The sequence below is a fragment of the Typopeltis vanoorti genome, chromosome 7 (assembly GCF_054136105.1).
Source record: "Typopeltis vanoorti isolate ZY-2024b chromosome 7, IOZ_Tvanoo_1.0, whole genome shotgun sequence".
Classification (NCBI taxonomy): Eukaryota; Metazoa; Arthropoda; class Arachnida; order Uropygi; family Thelyphonidae; genus Typopeltis; species Typopeltis vanoorti.
Window position 1 is genome coordinate 91,581,204 of NC_143555.1, and position 23,219 is coordinate 91,604,422.

The window sequence follows — 23,219 nt, forward strand, 5'->3', positions numbered from 1 at the left end:
CATCGTCCAGTTCCCCATTCTCATATTTACCCATATCACTCTACTTGAGACTGCTTGCCATTCAAGAAGATTAGCCTAGTATTTAGTGCTGAATACTATAGTTATACCTTCTTTTCCTTGATTGTCATTGCCTGAATATAACATTTTGGATTTATTGCTCAGAAAGATCTCACCAGTTTTGGTCTTTTTTGTTTCAGTCACCCCTATTATCTCGATCTGGTACTTATCTAATTCCTCAGCTAGCTCCATTTCTTTGCCATTTAGGCTTTTTACGTTGATAGTACCGATCTTTAACTCTGGTGATTTTGAGTTGGGGTTTGTTTTCAGATTTGTTCCAGTAGCAGACTTTTCGCTGTTTGCCCTGGTTCCCTGGTGAAAACAACGGGAGCCTTGTTTAACCGGGCGACGCCCCAGCCGGCATGAAATTTTGTCATGTTGTACCATCATTTTTTATTTTGGTTTAACCAATAAGAATACAATTTGGTCGCCTAAATCCCAAATGGCTAGCCCATCGTCGTTCGTTCAGTATCCAAGTAGATACCCAACAGGGTGCACCACGAGAAGGTGAGGATTGGACATTAGGTCAGAAGCCCTGATCGGCTCTCCGCATTCCTTTAAAGACTATGTGAAGGTCTCCTCTCAGTTATACAGCTTTGACCCTTAAGCACCCCTTGTAGAATCATATTAAAATGAAGATATTAGGATGGGACTTGGCATTGTTGGGATTCAAGAATTGTGAGCAGAACTAATCTCAGGATGGTCACTTAAGCAGAATGGGGAAGGAAGGCATTTGATGGCAGGAAAAATGACCCAAAGAAAGGCGAAGATCAGACTAATTTGGAGAAAAATTGTTGATAGGAAATTAGTAATAATGTACTCTTTTCATGTAGTACTATTATTGTATTTATTTTGTACACCTCTTGAGGGTATTTATCAGGAATTTGATGAATTAATTTTACATACATCCTCTACCCTATGTTTATTTTAAGCAAAACAAGTTCTAATTGACTTCCGATTGAGGTGTTCACAGAAATGCTTCTGGAAAATTAAAGTTTCTTCTGCATAAGTTTCTCGTAGTAGAAATAATGGAAATATTTATTGTCCAAACTGCTCGTATATCATCATCATCAAATTCCTGACATGTACCCTCAAGGTATATACAGAATATGATAGTACTATATGAAAAACTTACATCATTACTAACATCCTATCTACAATTTTCCTCCAAATTAGTCTGTCACCTGTCAAGACTCCACCATTATCAGATCTTTATTATCCGATCTTATATTTCTATCTTCTAAGGCACTTTTTACCGTATCAATCCACCTAATCTTGGTCTTCCTCTGGGTCTTTTTCCTGCCAACCTGGCAGAGAACACTTGTTTTGCAAATCTTTCCTCTCCCATTCTGTTTAAGTGACCATACCACCTGAGATTAGCTCTGCTAACACATTCCTGGATACTGACAATGTCAAGTTCTTTACTAATATCCTAATTTTTAATATGATATTGCCATTGATGCCATCTTTTCATGCCCCTAATCTTTCTCAGGACTCTCATATCTGTGGTTTCTACTCTTTGGTCAACTGTTTTACTTCTGACCCAGCTCTGAGATCCATAAGTTAAAATTGGTCTGAACAGTCTTGTATACAGCTAATTTAGTGTGACTAATTTCTCTGAATAAATTTATATGGAATAAGTTCCATATAAATTTATTCAGTTGATTTCCTACCATACCAGTTTTGTTGATTCTGTTGTCTATTTCCAAATTTAATTTACCATCTTCACTAAAAATCGTGCCTATGTAGCAAATGTTTGTTTTGCTATTGCTGATTTTTATACCAAATTTATTACAATTAGTTATTCATTTTAGTCAGGGAATCTTACAGACTTGTACTGGATTTGTTTAGAAGTATAACATAGTCTGCATAAAGTAAAGAGCTCAGATTAACATATCAATTTTGATATCAGGTTTAATACCATTTTCCTTCATAATGTGAATATTGATAATGAATAACAGAGTGGATAATGTACATTCTTGTCTGACATCAGATTTAACATTAAACCATCTTCCTGTACTTCTTCAATTCTCACTGCTGACTTACCACTCAAATAAACACTAAGTCGTATGCATCAATCTCTTCATGCCTGAGGACTCATGACCTTGGCAACAATGTTTCTCCATCTACTTCTATCTCTTGCCATGGCAGTTGCTTCTTCCAAGGAAAGTCTTGAGATCCTTTGGATTTGATCTATCCATCTTTCTCTTGGTCTTCGTTTCCTGCATTTACCTCCTACTTATCCTTGGAATATTTCCTTCTCGATGTTATCATTATCTCGTCGTGATATATGACCAAAATATTGAAGGATCTTCTTGTTGACTATGTCACTCAATCTCTTTTTGATATTTAATTTATTGAGAATACTGGATAGATAAAAGAACATTGGTTCTTTTATCTATCCATGAGACATCCAACATCCTTCTCCAGAACCACATTTCAAAACTCTCAGGTGACTCTTTGTCTCTCTTACCATGTAAGAGAGACAAAACCATTATCTCGTCGTGATATATGACCAAAATATTGAAGGATCTTCTTGTTGACTATGTCACTCAATCTCTTTTTGATATTTAATTTATTGAGAATACTGGATAGATAAAAGAACATTGGTTCTTTTATCTATCCATGAGACATCCAACATCCTTCTCCAGAACCACATTTCAAAACTCTCAGGTGACTCTTTGTCTCTCTTACCATGTAACCATGATTCTGCACCACAGAGAATGATTGAGAAAACCAAGGGTATTCAGTAACGTTAGAAATATTTCTATCTTTCCATATCTTATTTAGTTGTGTCATAGCATTACTTCATATAGCAATTCTTCTTTTTATTTCATTATGACCACTGCCTGTATTATCTACTATTATCTTCAGAGCTTCAAGATATATGAACTGTTCCAATTTTTCTAAGATGACAATATGCGTAGATGTCTTCTTTTTCTATCATCATATACTTGCTCTTATTTCTGTTAATTTTAAGTCCATATTTAATGCTTTCCCATTCTACTCTTCCAATAAGTGACATCAGTTCTCTTTCATTACTGGCTATAAGCACAGTATCATCTGTATACCTGAGGTTATTTTCTTACCTGCAATTGAGATACCACCTTTCCATCCATCAAGAGCTTTTCTCTTTATGAATTTATTATAGAAGTTGAATAGGTCAGGAGATAGGATCCATCCCTGCCTTAATCCCCTTTTCTATCTTAAACCATTCTGAGATATTTCGGCCTATCTTCACTGTTGCTGTATTTCTGTCATATAATTGTTTTATTAAGTTTAGGTATTTTGGAATTCCCATTTTGTTCAGACATTTCCAGAGTACCTCCCAATTGACACAGTCAAATGCCTTGGCGTAGTCCACAAAACAGATATACATTGGAATATTGAACTCATGGATTTTTTTTGTTAGCTGCCTTATGTTTGCAGTTTGATCCCTGGTACCTCTACCAGTCCTGAAACCAGCCTGTTCATTTGGTATTTGCAATTCAGTGTAGTTTTTCAGTCTTTCTTTAATCACATATAGCAGAATTTGCTTGCATGTGAAATCAGTGCAACGGTCCTATAGTTGTTGCAACCATTAATATTTCCTTTCTTCTGTAATGGTATGAATATAGATCTTACCCAATCTTCTAGCCAGATACCTGTTTCCCAAATTTTGTTGCACAGTCTAAAGATAATTTCTGTTCCATTAGGCCCCAGGGTTGTGAGTAGTTCACTTGGTATTTGATCAAACCCTGGTGTTTTACCTTTCTTGAGTTTTTTTCAAAGCCCATTCAATTTCATTCTTTAAAATATTCGGTTCTTTTTGTATGAGATCCTCTGGTCTTTCTTCAAATGAGATAGTAGTGTCAAATAGATTTTCACAGTAGCTTTACCATCTCTTGAGTACATCATTTGTGTTGGTTAAAATTTGGTTGTTTGAATCAGTTATGGTAGAGATATTTGGTTTAAAGTTTCTAGTTATGAATTTGATTTTCTTGAATAGATCTTTGGTTTGATTTTTATTAGAATGTTCTTTAATTTCTTCACACTATTTTTGTAAAAACTTGTCTTTTTCTTTCTTGTGTAACTGGGCGATGCCCCAGCTGGCATGAAATTCTGTCAATGTTGTACCATCATTTTATATTGTGGTTTAAGCTAATAAAAATAAAATTTGGCTGATTAAATTCCAAATTGCCAACCCATCCTCATTCGTTTAGTATCCAGGTAGATACTTAATGGGGTCCACCACGAGAAGGTGAGGATTGGGCATTAGGTCAGAAGCCCTGGTGTCAGCTTTCTGCATCCCTTTAAAGGCTGTGTGGAGGTCTCCTCACAGTTATACAGCTTTGATCCTTAAGCACCCCTGCTCATATTTATGGAATGGAAGTATATTATTCTTTCAGAGTTACATATTAGAAACTTAAGTTTCAGCATTTATCAGAAAGCTTGAGAATATAATCTTTTGAGATCAGAGTTGCCTGTTGCATTACTTAAGACACATGTTTTGCCTGGGAACTCATATTTTCACCTTTTGTTAGTGTGCTTTTAAGGTTTCATTTGCATGACATAGGCTTTGAACTGTTTGTTTTCATCAGAGACCAGGTAGAAACTTTAAGAGAACAACAAACCCTCCTCCTTTCAGTACTATAGAAGTCTCATTTTTTTTACTTTTTTTTCTTTTCTTTCAAGGTTACCCGGTGGTCAACATTCATTGTGAAGAATTTATGGAGACAAAAATATGCATGTCAGAGTAATTATTTTACTTATAATTATCAAAATAACACTTGGCATTTTGACCCCTGTATCGAGGTCATCAGAAAAACATACATATGCACAGGATATAAGCAACATGATGCTGCACAAATGTAAGATAAATCTAAATGCTTTATTAATCATTTACCCTAGCCTGACTTATGGTGAAAAAAAATAATAAATAACAAATTATACACAAATATAAATTAACAAAATAAAATAAATTTTTTATACATATAATAAGTATAATAATAATATACAGATAAAAATAAAACACTACATAAATACAACATTAGGGCAACCTTCAAACCTACAAAATTAAAAAGTATACTCAGCTTAACCAAAGATCCCCCTTTCCTACATTGCCCACCCAGGGATTTACAAAATTCAGTACACCTGCAACCTACCCTACTTAGGGAAAACAGATGCACCATCCCAATAAGAAAAGACCAACACGAATGCCACATTAAAAGCTCTAGGCCAACTTCTTCATGGAGATGTTTGAAGAGAAAGCCTTAAACTCAGCCCCACAAAAACCTACCATATGGCTTCGCTACGTTGATGATGTTTTCGCTATTTGGCCACATGGCCCAGATTCACTCCTCTCCTTCCTAACACACTTGAACAACCAACACCCTAGAATCAAATTCACCCTGGAAAAAGAGGAAAACAATAACCTCCCCTTCCTAGACACACTAGTCACCCGCCAACCTGATGGAACCTTGGTTTTCTCAGTTTATAGAAAACCCACCCATACAGGCAGATACATTCACCAACAATCCCCCCCCCCTCACAACAATATGGAGTTATTAAAACATTATTCAACAGGGCAAAAATAATCTGTTCTAATGATCAAGCCCTAACCACTGAACTAAATCACATCCATGACACTTTCTCAGCCAACGGCTACCCCCTCCAAAAAATCCAAAAAATACTTAACCCAGTTATCCACAACCCACCACCCCCTCCCCTTCATGAAAAAGATTACTCTAAATCTATCACGATTCCCTACATCAGAGGCACCTCGGAAAAAATCAATAAAATCCTAAAAAGACGTGACTTGACCACTTGTTACAGACCACATAGAAAACTGGCATCCCTTATCCGCTCCACCAAAGACCAACCACTTCCCCTAGACCTACCTGGTGTATACCAGGTCCCTTGCAGCTGTAAACTGTCCTACTTTGGCCAAACAGGCAGGACAGCAAATATCAGAATCTCAGAACACAAGGATTACATCCGATTTTACCAGTACAGCCACTCTGGGCTTGCAGACCACGCTCTGGATACTCGCCACAGAATAAGATGGAAGAAAGCCACCGTAATACACCGCAGCAAGTTCAAGTATGAAAGACTATTCATGGAATCAGCCTCGGCCCTTAGGAACATGCCAAACCTCAACAAATTTGGATGCATGAAACTGCCCCAAATTTGGTAAACTTTTATCAGAAGAACTTCAGCCCAAAGGCAAAGAACTACCAATACAGCCCACCAGGGGGCACCATCAGGACTTTAGGAAACGCTAGCTTCCTAGCTTCAGTCTCATTTGCTGTTATTAATACTTGTGTGCACGTGTCTTTTAGTAAGTTCCCAAGAAGATGGCAATGTGACGTTCGCCGAAATATCAGAAAGTATATATTAAAGTTTATTTAATCTATATTTCTAGTATACGCTGTCAATTCCTTAAATATTAGTTATCATGTTTAACCAGCGTATAAGCCTCTCAACAAGATTAAAAGCTCTACTATGGCAAAACAGGCCTGGCAGACCATGCACTTTAAACATGTTACAGAATCAACTGGCAAGGCACCAAGTCCCTACACTGCACCAAAACCTGGTTTGAAAGAAAGTTCAAGGAAGCTTGTGAGATGCTGAAACATCATCTGAATCTCAACAAGAATGATGGATTAGTAATTCCAAGAATCTCGAGGATCCATCTGCAACCTATATAGCATTCAGAACATGAGAAAAACATGAGAAAAACCTTAAGAGGACTATTAGAGACTTGTTATAGTTCTATATGAAATTTTATTTTATTTATTATTTTTTTATATATTTCTTTTATTATACTTATATGCATAAAAATTTAATTTATTTTATATTTGTATAATTTATTATTATTATTATTATTTCTTTTTTTACCAGAGGTCAGAGTAGAGTAAACGATGAACAGTGCATTTAGATTTATCTTACTTTTGCCTAGTGATCACGCTATCATAAGATACAAGCTACATTAGTAGCTTGTGTCTTGTGCATAAGTATGTTTTCCCTGATGACGACCTTGATAAATAGGTCTCGGAACATCAAATAGTTATTTCCATAATTATAAGTAATTACTCTGTGTTTTTGTCTCCATAAATTCTTCACAATGAATATAGAAGTCTCATGTTGGAAAGTTGTATTTTGCATTCAGGATTTCTTAGTCAGTGCATAAATAACTGTTGAAGCTAGATATCCAGAAAACTTCACTTTGATAATGTAAAGCCGTTGAATGAAATGATATTAAAAATCCATTATTTTTTTCATAGCCAAATATTTGAAACTTAATAGAATCCCTGTAAAGTGATAAATATCTCCTCCCCAACAGACCATCATACTGCATATACAAGAAAATCGAGTAGTTTTATTATACTACTAAATATGGTTTGGATACATAAATCTATGTACGGTAATTGGTATAAATTGGAGACATCTGGAATGAAAATGACCTGACTGATAATGATAAACAACTTCCCTAGTGATATGCTATACATTATCACTGAGACAATACTAATTTTACAATTAAAATTGAATCGAAAACATTCAAACTAGCATGCTGTATGTATTTAAAATTGGGTAAAAATACAACTACTCAATCTGGAAGGGACATAATATACTGTCAAGTGATTTCTTTCTTGAAGGGAAATGCACAATGGGACACCACCCAGTGTGAATGTATTAAAGCTTTGAAATCTGAGATACATTTTGATATTTTTTATATTTTATTTTTTTAAAATGTTGGTTGCAGTCCGCTAAACTGACTTCATAACCCACTAACAGATTGTGACCTGCAAAACGCTGAACCTAGACAATCAGATCTATTTAGTTTAGAACAATGGGGCAATGTTTCACAATTTTTTTTATTTTTTTTATTACTTTCTATAAGAAATCAGCTTGTATGAAGGATTCTTGTTTTATTTCAGTGAATTGTGTGTTTTGAGATGGAATGTTCAGCAAGTCCAGACTGTTCAACCTCATGATATTCGATATGAGACTTGCGTTCTTTGCAGTGAATAAAAGCAAATTTTCCAGCTTTTCCATAACATAAGCCACAACTACAAAGGAATCTGGTAAACTGTCAGAAAATCAAGAGGAGGAAGCTTGTCTTTAGGAGATATGAGAAAAATGGAGATTTTTTTGATAAGACAAAAACAACAAAAATGTTCAGTGGTTTTTAAATTTTCGCTATCTGTTCAGAAATTCCTTGCACATAAAAGGGAGAAGAAACAATTTTTTTTATTTTTTTTATTACTTTCTATAAGAAATCAGCTTGTATGAAGGATTCTTGTTTTATTTCAGTGAATTGTGTGTTTTGAGATGGAATGTTCAGCAAGTCCAGACTGTTCAACCTCATGATATTCGATATGAGACTTGCGTTCTTTGCAGTGAATAAAAGCAAATTTTCCAGCTTTTCCATAACATAAGCCACAACTACAAAGGAATCTGGTAAACTGTCAGAAAATCAAGAGGAGGAAGCTTGTCTTTAGGAGATATGAGAAAAATGGAGATTTTTTTGATAAGACAAAAACAACAAAAATGTTCAGTGGTTTTTAAATTTTCGCTATCTGTTCAGAAATTCCTTGCACATAAAAGGGAGAAGAATAAGAGCTGTTTTCTCTTGAACAGAAGAGGCAGGGATTCTGTAATATAACTGCTACATGCTTTTTTGATGATGTCATCACTAAAACTATTAGATAAGAAAGCTAACTAAATATGTTGTAATTCTTTAAGTTTGTCCAAAGAACATAAAGAATGGACAGGATGTATTAAGGTTTTGATAGTCCAATTTTTTTTTTACTTGGATGACTGCATAAGTCTGCATAGATATTAACAGCCTGCATGAGTCTTCTGAAAAATTGAAAATTGTAGACTGCCACCTGTTTAATAGATTCAAAAAGGCTGTTTGATTATCTTGTTTTCTAAGGTGAACTGGATCCTGGGATAAAGTACATTTATTTTGGATGGACACTGCTGTAATTCAGAAGAAGAGCCATTCTGTATTGCAAAAACATCGACATATTTATACCAATGTCTAGGTAAAATATTGCCAAGGAGATATCATTCCAAGTGTTTCACGAAGGGGTGCTTAAGGGTCAAAGCTGTATAACTGAGAGGAGACCTCCACATAGCCTTTAACGGAATGCGGAGAACCTGCCAGGGCTTCTGACCTAATGTCCAATCCTCACCTTCTCGTGGTGCACCCTGTTGGGTATCTACTTGGATACTGAATGAACGAGGATGGGCTGGCAATTTGGGATTTAGCCGACCAAATTGTATTATTATTGGTTAAACCAAAATAAAAAATGATGGTACAACATGACAGAATTTCATGCCGGCTGGGGCGTCGCGCGGTTAAACAAGGCTCCCGTTGTTTTCGCCAGGGAACCAGGGCAAACAGCGAAAAGTCAGCTACTGGAACAAATCTGAAAACAAACCCCAACTCAAAATCACCAGAGTTAAAGATCGGTACTATCAACGTAAAAAGCCTAAATGGCAAAGAAATGGAGCTAGCTGAGGAATTAGATAAGTACCAGATCGAGATAATAGGGGTGACTGAAACAAAAAAGACCAAAACTGGTGAGATCTTTCTGAGCAATAAATCCAAAATGTTATATTCAAGCAATGACAATCAAGGAAAAGAAGGAGTAGCCATAGTATTCAACACAAAATACGAGGCTAATCTTCTTGAATGGCAGTCAGTCTCAAGTAGAGTAATGTGGGCAAATATGAGAATGGGGAACTGGACAATGAGACTTATTTGTGCCTATGGTCCCACAGAAGGTTCTACTAAGGTAGAAGTGGAGGAGTTTTTTGAGGCTTTAGAAAAAGTAACAGACACAATGAAAAATGAAAAGTTGGACCTTGTTGGGGATCTAAATAGCAGAGTAGGAAATGATTGTGAGACATACAAAAATATTTTGGGAAAATTTGGAGAAAAGAACAAAGCTAATAATAATGGCAAATATCTGTTGGATTTCTGCTCGGGACATGGACTGGTTATTACTAACACCATGTTCCAACATAAAAATGTGCACAAATTCACATGGAGAGAAGAGGCTAGGAATAAGAAAATTCTCATTGACTATGTTATTGTTGATAGTGATGTTTTCTCCCTGGTGCAGGACACCAGAGTGTACAGAGGATTTGAAATTGGAAGTGATCACTATTTAGTCCTGAGTAGGATAAAATTGAATTTCATATTAAAAAGTTGGACCTTGTTGGGGATCTAAATAGCAGAGTAGGAAATGATTGTGAGACATACAAAAATATTTTGGGAAAATTTGGAGAAAAGAACAAAGCTAATAATAATGGCAAATATCTGTTGGATTTCTGCTCGGGACATGGACTGGTTATTACTAACACCATGTTCCAACATAAAAATGTGCACAAATTCACATGGAGAGAAGAGGCTAGGAATAAGAAAATTCTCATTGACTATGTTATTGTTGATAGTGATGTTTTCTCCCTGGTGCAGGACACCAGAGTGTACAGAGGATTTGAAATTGGAAGTGATCACTATTTAGTCCTGAGTAGGATAAAATTGAATTTCATATTAAAAAGACTAACATATAAGAAAGTTTTAAAGTGAATAAAAGTTGAGTAGCTCTCAGATGTGAGCTGTAGACTAAAATACACAAAGATTATTGAAGAAAAAATGAAAGAGTTTGAGAACAGGAATCAAACCTTGGAGATTCAGTGGCAAACTCTGAAGAAAACATTGATTGATTCTGCCAGAGAGGCATATGGTGAGGTTGTCTGTAAGGATAAAAAAAATCAGAACTCCCTGGTGGGCACAGGAAGTTAGAGGCAGTGAAGGAAAAGAAGAAAGCATATCAAAAGTCCCTGTCAAATAGTTCCTGTGCTCTTAGAGAATATAGAGACAAATGCAAGAATGCTAAACACTGTAAAACTAGCTAAACAAAAGTCATGGGAGGACTTTGGCAAGAATATAAAAAATAAATATCAAGAAGGTGGCAAAATATTCTGGAGGTTGTTGAAGAAGCTTAAGAATGGAGGAAAGAGTGCTGTAAAAGGAATTAGAGATGATAAAGGTGACATGAAAATGGGAGAAAAAGATATCCTTGAAGTATGGAGTAATTACTTTGAAAAACTGCTAAATGAAACAAGCAGTGATGACAGCACAGTGGTAAAAAAAACACTGACCAGGCATGCAGTCAGGAATATATATATCCATACTTGAAGTAGAAAAAGCCATCAAAGGCTTGAAATGTGGAAAGGCAGCAGGAGTAGATGATATTTGACCAGAAATGCTGAAGTATGGTGGTATAAGAGTCTTACAGTGGCTGCACTGCATAGTTCAGAAAGCCTGGACAGAGGGACGAATTCCTGATGATTGGAGTAGAGCTCTCATAGTACCCATATATAAAAAGGGAAATAAGACTGCATGTGAGAATTACAGAGGTATTTCCCTACTGAGTGTTCCTGGCAAGATCTATGCAAGTATACTTGAGAAATGGTTGAGAAGAATTGTGGAAGAAAAGCTTGGTGAGGAACAAGCCGGATTCAGGCCAAATAGAGGCTGTCAGGATCAGATCTTCACTTTACGACAAATAGTCGAGAAAGCATGGGAATATAACAAAGATCTGTATTTTAGTTTTGTCGATTTGGAAAAGGCTTATGACAAGGTGCCAAGAGAGAAGCTATTCAATACGCTGCAGTTATATGGTGTCAATGGGGCATTATATCAAGCAATCCTTAGTCTTTATTTGAGTTGTAAGTCAGCAGTTAGAATTGAAGGAAGTACAGGAAGATGGTTTAATGTTAAATCTGGTGTGAGACAAGGATGTACATTATCCCCTCTGTTATTCATTATCTATATGGATCACATTATGAAGGAAAGTGGTATTAAACATGATATCAAAATTGGAGATGTTAACGTCAGCTCTTTGCTTTATGCAGACGATGCTATACTTCTAAATAAATCTAAATATTACAATAGCTATTCAATTTATTCAGAGAATCTTGCTGCAAGTCTGCAAGATTCTCTGAATAAATTGAATAGCTATTGTAATAGATATGGTATGAAGGTCAACAATAAAAAGACAAAGATAATGAAAATAGGCAGAATCATTGAAAATGTCAACTGTGTTTTGAATGGAGAACCTGTGGAACAAGTAAAACATTTCAGCTATTTAGGCACGATTTTTACTGAAGATGGTAAATTAAATATAGAAATAGACAACAGAATCAGCAAAGCTGGTATGGTGGGAAGTCAATTGAATAAATTCATATGGAATAAGCGAGAAATTAGTCGGAACACTAAATTAGCTGTATACAAGACAGTGTTCAAACCAGTTTTAACTTATGGATCTGAGAGCTGGGTCAGAAGTAAAACACTTGACCAAAGACTAGAGACCACAGATATGAGAGTCCTGAGAAAGATTATAGGCGTGAACAGATGGCATCAATGGCAATATCATATTAAAAACAAGGATATTAGGAAAGAACTTGACATTGTCAGCATCCAGGAATGTGTTAGCAGAGCTAATCTCAGGTGGTATGATCACTTAAACAGAATGGGCGAGGAAAGATTAGCAAAACAAGTGTTCTCTGCCAGGTTGGCAGGATAACAACCCAGAGGAAGACCAAGATATAGGTGGATTGATACGGTACAAAGTGCTTTAGACGATAGAAATATAAGATCTGATAATGTTGGAGTCTTGACAAGTAACAGACTGATTTGGAGGAAAATTGTAGATAGGAAATTAATAATGATGTAATTTTTTTCATGTAGTACTATCATATCCTGTACACCCCTTGAGGGTACATGGCAGGAATATGATGATGATGATGATGGTGTTTCACAAAAAAGTTGGCAATGGTTAGAGAACTGGGACTGCCCATTGCTGACCCTTCAATCTGCTGATTCGAATTTGATTTAAAAATTGAAATATCCAGCTTGAATAATGAAGTCCAATAGTTTTAAAATATCTGACAAAATTCTTGTTTCAGTAGTTTTATGGTATTTGATTGGTTTTGAAGGCCTACTCATGGTATCCCAATCTTGAAACATTTTATTACTGTGTGTAGTATTTTTTTGGATTGGTTTAGCATATTCTAAGCATCAGTGGCGCACTCAGGATTTAATCTTGGAGGGGGCGAGCGCTCAGGATTTAACCTTTGGGGGGGCAGGCCGAGTTGAGTAGACTTTTTGCGAATACACACTACACATCGCATACGACCTATAACTGAGCATCTGCAGTGATCGCTAATTCATAAGTAGCACACAACATAAATAAAAAAAATGAATTTTAATTAGGAAAAGATTTTTGGAAATTTTTCTAGTGTTTTTTCCTTTTCTTTGGGGGGTGCCTGGGCCCCTTCCCCCCCCTCTGGGTGCACCACTGCTAAGCATTAGTTACAAATCAAACTAATATTGCATTTACTGCTTTCATCACAATTTGTATGGTTGACAGAACTGTGCATATTGACAGTTATCACATGTTGTCAGCCCTTCTTGCTATAACTCTTCAGAGCTAAATGTCTCAATTTGGTCAAAGCATCTAAGGCTATGAGGCCAGTATATTATATCTGTTAATTCCATGTGTTCTTCTGACTAGTTTGCCTGTTTTGTGCGATGAAAAACCAGAATTTCTGGGAAGGGGAAATCCTACCACCTCTTCAATTAACTCACCTTCTTATGGTGCTCTGCATCCAATTTCTGGCTTTCCTGGTTGGCTGATGGTTAGTGTATCAGCTCTCCAGCCAAGAGGTTGCAGGTTTGAATCCTGCCAGGGGAATGGATGTTTGTGATTGTCTTACTAGCAGTTCCATATTACTGCTGTAACCTTTGTCCTGACAGAGTATGACTTTTGATGTCTTTTTGTCATAAAAATCAAAAACTAACTAGCATTCTAGATGGGATTCAAACCCAGGTCTTTCTGGCCTCCTTTGATTTTGTGGTCATGTCACTAAGAATAAACATTACAAACTAATATAAATACAAATACTATCTTAAAATACTGATTATTAACTAAATCTTTTTATACAATATTTCAGCATAGTTAAAAAAATTTCTATAGTATATACACCCTCTGTCCAAAAAGAAAACTAACTTTTCAAAAATGGAAGAAACTAGTGGTGCCACCTGTTGTATCTTTTTTGTTGTCTAAAGCGGCAACCTTCATTAGTGTTGTGTCAACTGTTTATGACATTTGTTTCATTAGAAGCCAAGTTATAGTGTCAAGAGTGACAGTGTGTTTTTACAAATGGTCGGTGGGGACGAATTCTTGCTATCAATCGCTTCAAAACTTCAAGATAAAACTCACCATTGACCGTTTGGCCAGACGGAATGAATTCTTTGTGGATAATGCCCTTGGAATCGTAGAAACAAATCAGCATTGTCTTTACTTTTGACTTCTCCAAACAACTTTTTTTTCGGATGCCCCCTCTTCTGGTGGTCTCCACTCAGCAGTCTGGCACTTTGTTTCGGGCTCATACCCAAAACACCACATTTCATTGACAGTAACGATCGTTTCAAGGAAGTTTGAGTCCTTACGAGCGGTTTTAATGGGGTCTTTTGCAGTGTTCAATTCGATACATTTTTTTGTCGTCGGTCAACTTGTAGGGAAACAAATCGCGAATTCAATTTACGAAGGGCCAAACTCTCGGTCAAATTGTTGTGCACATTTGATTTTGGAATCCCCAATTCATCAAAGAAAACCCAAAATCGTCCGTGAGATTGATTGAAGATGAATTGGGGATTCCAAAATCACGCACTTTTTGGATGTTAACTTCGCTCAGTCCAGTTTTTGGATGGCCCGGCTTTTCGTCATCCTCAAGTGTCTCACGACCACTTTGAAATCGTTAAACCACTTGTAAACTTGAGTATGGGATAAGCATTCATCACCGTATGCTTTTTGAAGCATTTGATGTGTTTCGGTAAAACTTTTACCAAGTTTAACACAAAAGTCAATCGCAGCTCTCTGTTTGAAACTAATTTTCAGACTGTTTGTCAAAACATGCTGTCACTCTTGACACTATAACTCTGCTTCTAATGAAACAAATGTCATAAACAGTTGACACAACACTAATGAAGGTTGCCGCTTTTAACAACAAAAAGATACAACAGGTGGTGGCACTAGTTTCTTCTATTTTTGAAAAGTTCGGTTTCTTCTTGGACAGAGGGTGTAATTATGAAATCAAAAATTATGGTACTCAGAATATTTCCTCTCTTTCTCATGCAACCTTAATTTATTCGAAATAAAACATCAGATAAATAGTATTACACAGAGCTCTGTTTGTCCAAATTTATATATTTGAAGATGCTATATTGGTGACTAGGTGGTGAGTGTAAAGCATCAGTCATTGTATGAGCTGCAGCAAGATAAGTTAACATCATATTTATTGTGTGTAATTTTTAGATTGATTGTTGCAGTGTGATATTTGTGATTGGAACGTGGTGTTTGATTAAATATTTTAATTCTTGGTTTCTTGTTTAGTGCTGTGGAACAAAATGGTGGTGAAAGGAAGATTGTTGCATAGATTGGTGCAAAAGACAAAGTGAATTATGTGGATTTTTCAAGAATGGATTTGGGGAGATGTTGCTGATGCTTATGTGGACAGGTTGAGAGAACAGAGATAATGTGGGTATGCAGGAAGTGTAATATGCTGATGGATCACAAGGCTTGTTTGAATCAGAATAGGGAACATGGCAGTGTAAGTGAGATTGGATGTTGAGAAACATTGTGCAAATGTTAAGAAAGCATGTGAAACTGATGGCATAGGGAACATTATGACTGATCATAAGAAACTGTGCGAGAATGATGGTGCTATATTGAGCCAAGTGATAGCAAGATGATGAACAGGGCTGACACAAAAAAAAAAAAGCATGTATGACTGACAGAAAAATAATAAGAGAGAATGATAGTGAAAAGATGATGCAAGATTTGAAAGCCAAGTTGGCGAAGATGAGGCAAGTAATGAAGCAGATGTGGAGTGAAATGAAGAATTGTAGATTTTTCTAAGCGTGAAGAAGACTGAAATGAATGATGTCCAAATGAAAGAATAGTGAGTGGTGTTGTATGGGGAGGATTAGATTATTAGAGGCATGGTGAATGAGAAGATGCACAAGATTTGTTTTCAGGAGGTAGATTGAGTAGAGCATTTGAAGCATTGTGCTTCCTCTCATTCACCATACCTCTAATAATCTAATCCCCATACAACACGATTCACCATTCTTACTGCTTTGGTTCTTACTAGGACTAAATCATTTCATTGAATGATATATGCACATAAACACAAGAAAGATATTTAATTAATCAAATATTTCGGTCTGGAAATAGCAGACCATCCTCAGTGGCATTACAAGAACAGTTTTAAAAAATACAAGCTAGAATACTAACAATAGATTGTTAAAAATAGAACACGGCGCGTGATGTTATATCACTAAGTATTAAGTATAAAATGGAATATTTTGAAGTAGAGACATGATTGAAAAAAAAAAAAATTAATTAGTAATCTTAATTAAACTTTCCCAGATTTTTGATATAGATATACAGTCATTACGATTCAGGGTGGGACGATGGAGCAAGGCCTCCACGTTTTCCTTGAACAAACGTTCGAACCTATAATGGGATCTATGTAAGAGGCGAGTCCTGGACCAAAAGATGCTGTGGTCAGTTTCAATCCCGTGTTGAGCCAATCCAGACTTCTCAGGTTTGTTGTGAAGAATGGAGGATTGATGTTCTTGGATTCTATCATTTGTTCACGGAAAGCATGGAGGCCTTGCTCCATTGTCCCAACCTGAATTGTAAAAAATCTGGGAAAGTCTAATCAAGATTACTCATTAATTTTTTTTTTTTTTTTCCAATCATGTCTTTACTTCAAAATATTCCGTTTTATACTTAGTGATATAACATCACACGGCATGTTCTATTTTTAACAATCTATTGTTAGTATTCTAGCTTGTATTTTTTAAAACTGTTCTTGTAATACCACTGAGGATGGAGTGTTATTTCCAGACTGAAATATTTGGTTAATTAAATATCTTTCTTGTGTTTACGTGCATATATCATTCAGTCTTATGTCACAAGTACCCTTAAAACAGCAAATCATTTCATTGGAAACAAAGAGAAAGTAAGAATGGATATCAGGAGGTTGTTGAGAAGAATAAAAGATAACAGTGTGATAAGAAAGGTAGTTGGTGTTGCTCAGGTATGACTGATGAAACAAGGCAGAGAGCAAGAATTATAGATGACATGTTAGTGGAAATGTGTGAAGAGAAAAGAATATAGTTTGTGGATGTGTGGGATGAGTTTGAAGGATAAATGGAATTGTGTACAAGTGATGAATTCCATTTGAATGGTTTTGGTGTGAGTCATTTGTGTAATGAGTGTAGAAAATGGATCTGAGCTGGTAAGAAGTGATGTGGAAGACTAAGGAAAGGAAGGAGAGCAGGATTGAAATGGCTTATGAATGGAGAAGTGGTTAGCATGAGTGTACAGAACGAGAGAACAAGTGTGTAAGGGAACAGCGGAACACAACTGTAGAAAGATCGAGTGAATGTGTAAGTAGACAAAGGAATAGGATAGTGTGGAATGTAGAGGAACAGTTGAGAAATGAGAGGAATGGCTGGAGAAAGGCATGGAGAAGTTACATTAATAAGTGATATCATTGAGACTTTTTATAGATCCAGAAATGAACTGTTATGATTGTATACAAATACTAGAAGTATCAGAAACAAGGGGAACAAAATTATTGCATTGATTGATTTCGTTCACTCAAAAATTGTTGGAATAAGTGAGACTAGGTTGGATGAGAAATAACATCCTGACAGGAATAGACATGAAAGGTATGATATTTTTTGTGAAGATATAAATAGTACAAAAAAGGGGAGCGGGAAAGCTGTTGATGATAGAAAAGGAGTTATGCCCATACAAGGGTGGTTTTGAGGGAGTATAGTATGAGATAGAGGTGAATAGAATGAAATAATCGGATGTTGCTACATACCCAGTGACGTGGGGGGTAATGACTATGAACTGTATAAGCAAATAGGAAAAGGTGATCATTATGAGTATTTTCATTATGGCAATATAGATCGGTATGATGAGATAGCAACTAGAAGTAAAGAAAGTGAATTTCTTGAGTTTTTGAGGACAACTATCTCAGGCAAAATGTAACAACACTTATCTAACCCTTATTATAAAAACACACACAAAATATAAAAAATAAAAATAAATAAAATAAAAACCTAATGTCTAGTTCATAAAGTGGACAGAATTTTTTGGGATCCTATCTTCCTAAAAAAATAGACTCTCTCTCCAACCAGTGTAAGTTTCCTAGGAAAAGTCTAGTAGAATTAGAACTATCCTCCTAAACATCCCTTTCCTTCAGGACAGCATATCCACTTTCCTCTTTCCTATCTTAACTCTTAAAGCCATAGCTTCACACTGGTCTCTCAACAGACTGAAATCTAGAACACAACTGCTCTCTTGATAGATAAGCAAATAATGACAGTACTCAAGAAACATGATAGCAAGCAACAAACAAGGGCATCAGTTCTAGATGGTGGTGGAAAGCTGTTGAAGTCACCCTTTATATGACTATAAAATGAATATACCTTTTCTTTTTTTGGTAGGTGAAAATCAGAGTGGTGGTCTTTAACCATGTAAAGAAAAATTGTTGATCACCTACAAATTATTATTACAAGATAATTTGAAGTGGGTAGCTAGATTACAGGAGAAATGGACTTTAAGTGGCTTGAAAAATTTTCAAGCCACTTAAAGACTTTGACAGTTCTCCCTCGATGATTCCTTAGAACTCATTGAGGGAGGCCCTAAACATCATGTCAAGAACTATTCAGCATTTGCACATACTTTGCTTTGAACTCATTCACAGTAATTGCACCTGCAACAGACTCTGGCAGCTTATTCCACTCATACACCACTCTCCAAGTAAAAAAGCCTAATTCTAATACCCTTGCTAACTACACTCTTGCTCAGTTTCCATGGATAGCCCCTAGTTCTCCCACGACCAGACCTGTTCTGAAAAAAATTTCCTCTGAATTAATCTTGTAAAAACCCCTCAGTAATTTGAATGTCTCAATCATATCACCTCTTTTCCACCTATCAACCAATTTCTGTAACCCACATATCTTCAACCTGTTCTTGTAAGGTTCATTCCATAGACCAGCTATCATCTTGGTCACTCGCATCTGGATTCTCTCCCCCATCAAGAAAAAATCCTGGTACCCAGATCTGGACACAGTATTCAAGATGGGGGTTTCATCAAGGCTTGATAAAACAATAACCTGCTTTTCTCTGCTTGTCAAAGTATTTTTCAGTAACCAAGTGATCTGATGAGCTGATTTAACCACTTTTTCTATGTGCCCCCTAAACTTCAACTCCCTATCCTAACACTCCCAAATCTCTGGCTTTATCAAGTTCCTGAAGTACAGTTCTGCCAATGTGGTATACAGCTGCTAATCTTTTCACCCCAAAATGCATAACCTTACACTTTGCTACATTAAACTGACATCCATTCTCCTTAGCCCAGTTTGCCAATCTATCCAAATCATCCTGCAAAATTTTGACATCATATGTATTCACTATTGCTCTACTCAACTTTGCATCATCGACAAATAAACAAACAGTTCCTCTCAGATTCTTTCCTATATCATCTTCAAGTACTGTTTCTGTATTCTAGATGTAAAAGCAGCCCAAGAAAGGTTGATTGAAATTTAAACTGCTATTTGGTTGATTTTGAATTGTGTAGAGGACATAAACATTTTTAGCTGATGCTGAGTTTACCAGACTTTGACTGAAGTGGATTGGATTTACCTTATGCAGTTTCTGGGCAGAATTGATATAAACAATCTAATATATCTTATGAATCATTGATCTAAATAATCCTTAATCTAGTCATTTTGGAGATGAGGGTTTTCTGCTTTTGGCAGTTGTCCCCCCCGACACACACATGCGCACACACACACATACAGATAATAACTAAAATAACTATGTATAGAAACAATTGTTTTCATTAAACTGACAGTATTGATAAAGGTAATAACATAGACTTCATTGTATTTTGTTTCTCCCATCTGCTGCAATGTTTACAGCAAGTACATTGATGTCCCAGCTATGGACACCAAAGTTGAACAAGGTGATTATACAGATAGGGAGCTTCAGTACAAACAACAAGTGCAAGAAATTCAACAAAGGACATTTGAACCAAAGCCGCCTCTTCTGGAAGATATGCCACATCCAGACAGAGTACTTTCAGGAGATCCTCTTCCAGTAACCGATATGAAATTAGTAAGTGGAATGCATGCTGATTTGTTTAAAATTGAGAATGACAAAATATACAAAGTAGAAGCATTGCATTTTTCATAAATGTTAGTTTGAGTTATTCTTTTGAATGAATAATTCACTATTTTATATATTTGTATTAATCTGTTTATTTGAAATCAAACTGTTCAGAGTGTTTTTTTAATCTTAAAATTCCATTGCTAAACTTAGCACATGCCTTCATCTTAAATGAAAATATTTTGTCATATTTACCAACCACAGTCTTGCCAGCAGATAGAAAAATTTCATTTCATGTAGCATCTGATGATAATTTGATAAAAAAATAAATAAATTCTGTGTGATGATACAGCGTTCGCCCCCTTTTTATGGGAGTTCACGATACCATCTAGTCCCCCCAAATTTTATCTGGGCTCCAGAACCAGCATACGCTGGCAAATCAGACCTATGGCTGGGTCAGTCCTTCTGACTATAATCTGTGTGTGTCCTCGGGCTGGTTTGCCTGCTTGCGGGATGAAAAACACAAGATAAACTGGCAGAAAAAACCCTGCTGTCCACGCCCAAGACTGGCTAACTTGGCTGTGGCTGAGGAAGATCCTCGAGCTCACGTCGTTGATGGGAATCGAACCTAGGACACCCCTTCCCCAGGCATATGATTGTGAAGCACACAGCCACTAGGCTAACCATGCGGACGATAATTTGATGATTGGCACTAATAGTCTGAGAGGTGAGAAGTATTATGAAGGAGTTGTTGCATGAAATCAAAATGAAAAGAGAGAAAAAGAGAAGGTGATGCTTGTAAGTCTCCTGCCATGCTATGATAGGGGGTGAATTGAGGAGGAGGGCATTGATAGAAAATGAATCAATATGCAGGTTGTTCAGAAGGAATGATGTAGTGTTTGTGGACCTATGACCCATCCTTTTATGGAAAGGATTTGTATAATGCTGATGTATGCATCTAAATGGAGAACCTTGTTTACTGAACATGCTGAAGCACAAATTTAGGAAAACTGAAGTAATTAGGGTGGATGCAGGTGTGTGTGTGTGTGTGTATGAAGGCACCCATAAGGCAAGTACATCTGAGAATGACCAACAAGTGCAGAATCTAGTGTTTGAAGCAAAAAATACTGAATAGAGTAATCAATTCAATCAGTAAAGGTGATTGGGACCTAAAGGGATGCTGCAGTTTCTATATACTCATGCCAGAAGGAACAAGAGAGAGGAGATTTGGCATTGGTTAGTGTAACTTTGTCAGATTAACAGCATATTATGTATTTACAGGGATAGAATGGGAAGGGTTTTTAGTATTTTCAGGGAAGATAGCATGGGGGCAGAGTTACTGATGATAGCAGCTGAATTGCAGCCAAAAATAATAGGAGATTAGGCAGCAGGGTGGCTGTTCATTTGAAGCAGTCTGGTGTGAGATCAAGCCAATAAGACAAAATATACAGTTGGCTGCTGCTGTAGGCCAGGGGGTTCCAGGGATGATCTGGAAGACATGCATCAGCAAATTAATACAAGTGATTATTAAGGGGAACTTCAACTGTGGAGATATAGATTGGAAGGAAGAGAGATCACATGGTAGGAAGGGAATGGAATTTATACACCTGCTGATACTTGAGGCAGCATGTGATGGAGGGGACTTGAGGTGCAAGAGTACTGGACCTGGTCATAGGATTAGAAGAGCTATCTGTGACTAAGGCGGCCATATTGCCTCAGATTGGGAAAGTGACCATGCAGTCTTGATTTAGGATGATGCTACAACACCTTCTTACCAACTTTTTTGATATAATATTCAACTGATGAATGTCCAATTGGAAAATGCTACTCTTTCATCCAAAGGTTGAAGATCCTGCCAAAGGGGCTTGGCAGGATCTCCAAAATCAGTCAAGAAGCTCCGTTCAGGGGACGTTCTTGTAGAAATCAAAACTTGGGCACAAAGCAACATCTGTCAGAGGAATATCAATGACAGTTACCCCCCTCACAAAATGAGAGTAATATTGGAGTGAGATCTTCTTGATGTATCAGATGAAGCTATCTGGTCTGAAATGAAAGATCAAAGAGTGACAGGCATGAGGCGAATACTCACACATAGGGATAGTTACCTAGTTCTCACCAGAAATATCATCCTTACTTTCAACACACCTAAATGACCAACATCTATAAAAGTGGGATAATCTAAGCTGCCCAGTTAGGCTCTAACTCCTCAACTATTTGTGCTGCTTTAAATGTCAAAAGTATGGTCATTCTCCAACTGCTTGTTGTGGCTCTGCCATCTGTGTCCAATGTGGCAGTAATGGTCACGAGAACAAAGACTGTAAGAGCAAAACACTTCTTCTTCTTCTTCTGCAGCTTCTCCCACTTAAGTGGGGTCACTGTTTGTTATGAGTCTCCTCCACACCTTCCTGTCTTGGGCTGTCACCACATCCAAGTTCTTCATCTTCAAGTCCTCTTCTACCAGCTCCCTCCATCTCTTCTTTGGCCGCCCACGCTTCCGCCTTCCTTGCACATTCATCTGCATGACCCTTCTTCCCACATATTCGTCCTCCCTCCTCATCACATGACCAAACCATCTCAACCTTGCCTCCTGTATTTTTGCTCCTAAGTTCGTAACTTTCACTGTTCCCCTGACATAGTCATTTCTCAGATGATCCTTTCTGGTCACACCGCACATCCACCTAAGCATTCTCATCTCTGCTACTTCCATCCTGCTAATGTTATTTTTCCTCAGGGCCACAGTTTCTATAGCATATGTCATAGCTGGTCTCACTACTGTCCTATAAATTTTGCCTTTCAGATTGATCGGCACCCTCTTATCACATAACACTCCAGCCATCTCCCTCCAGTTCCTCCAACCTGCTTGTATCCTGCATCCCACTTCCTTCTCACCTCCTCCATCTT

At 36.8% G+C, this 23,219-nt stretch overlaps 1 protein-coding gene across 1 annotated transcript in view; it reads left to right on the forward strand.

The window, feature by feature from the left end:
* Positions 1–23,219, forward strand: part of LOC150104860 (ragulator complex protein LAMTOR1-like) — a 107,957-nt gene that overhangs the window by 54,041 nt on the left and 30,697 nt on the right. Inside the window, exon 4 of the mRNA XM_090396017.1 lies at positions 20,132–20,327. Coding sequence (XP_090252143.1) covers positions 20,132–20,327 — 196 coding nt within the window. The remainder of the gene's footprint in view (positions 1–20,131; positions 20,328–23,219) is intronic.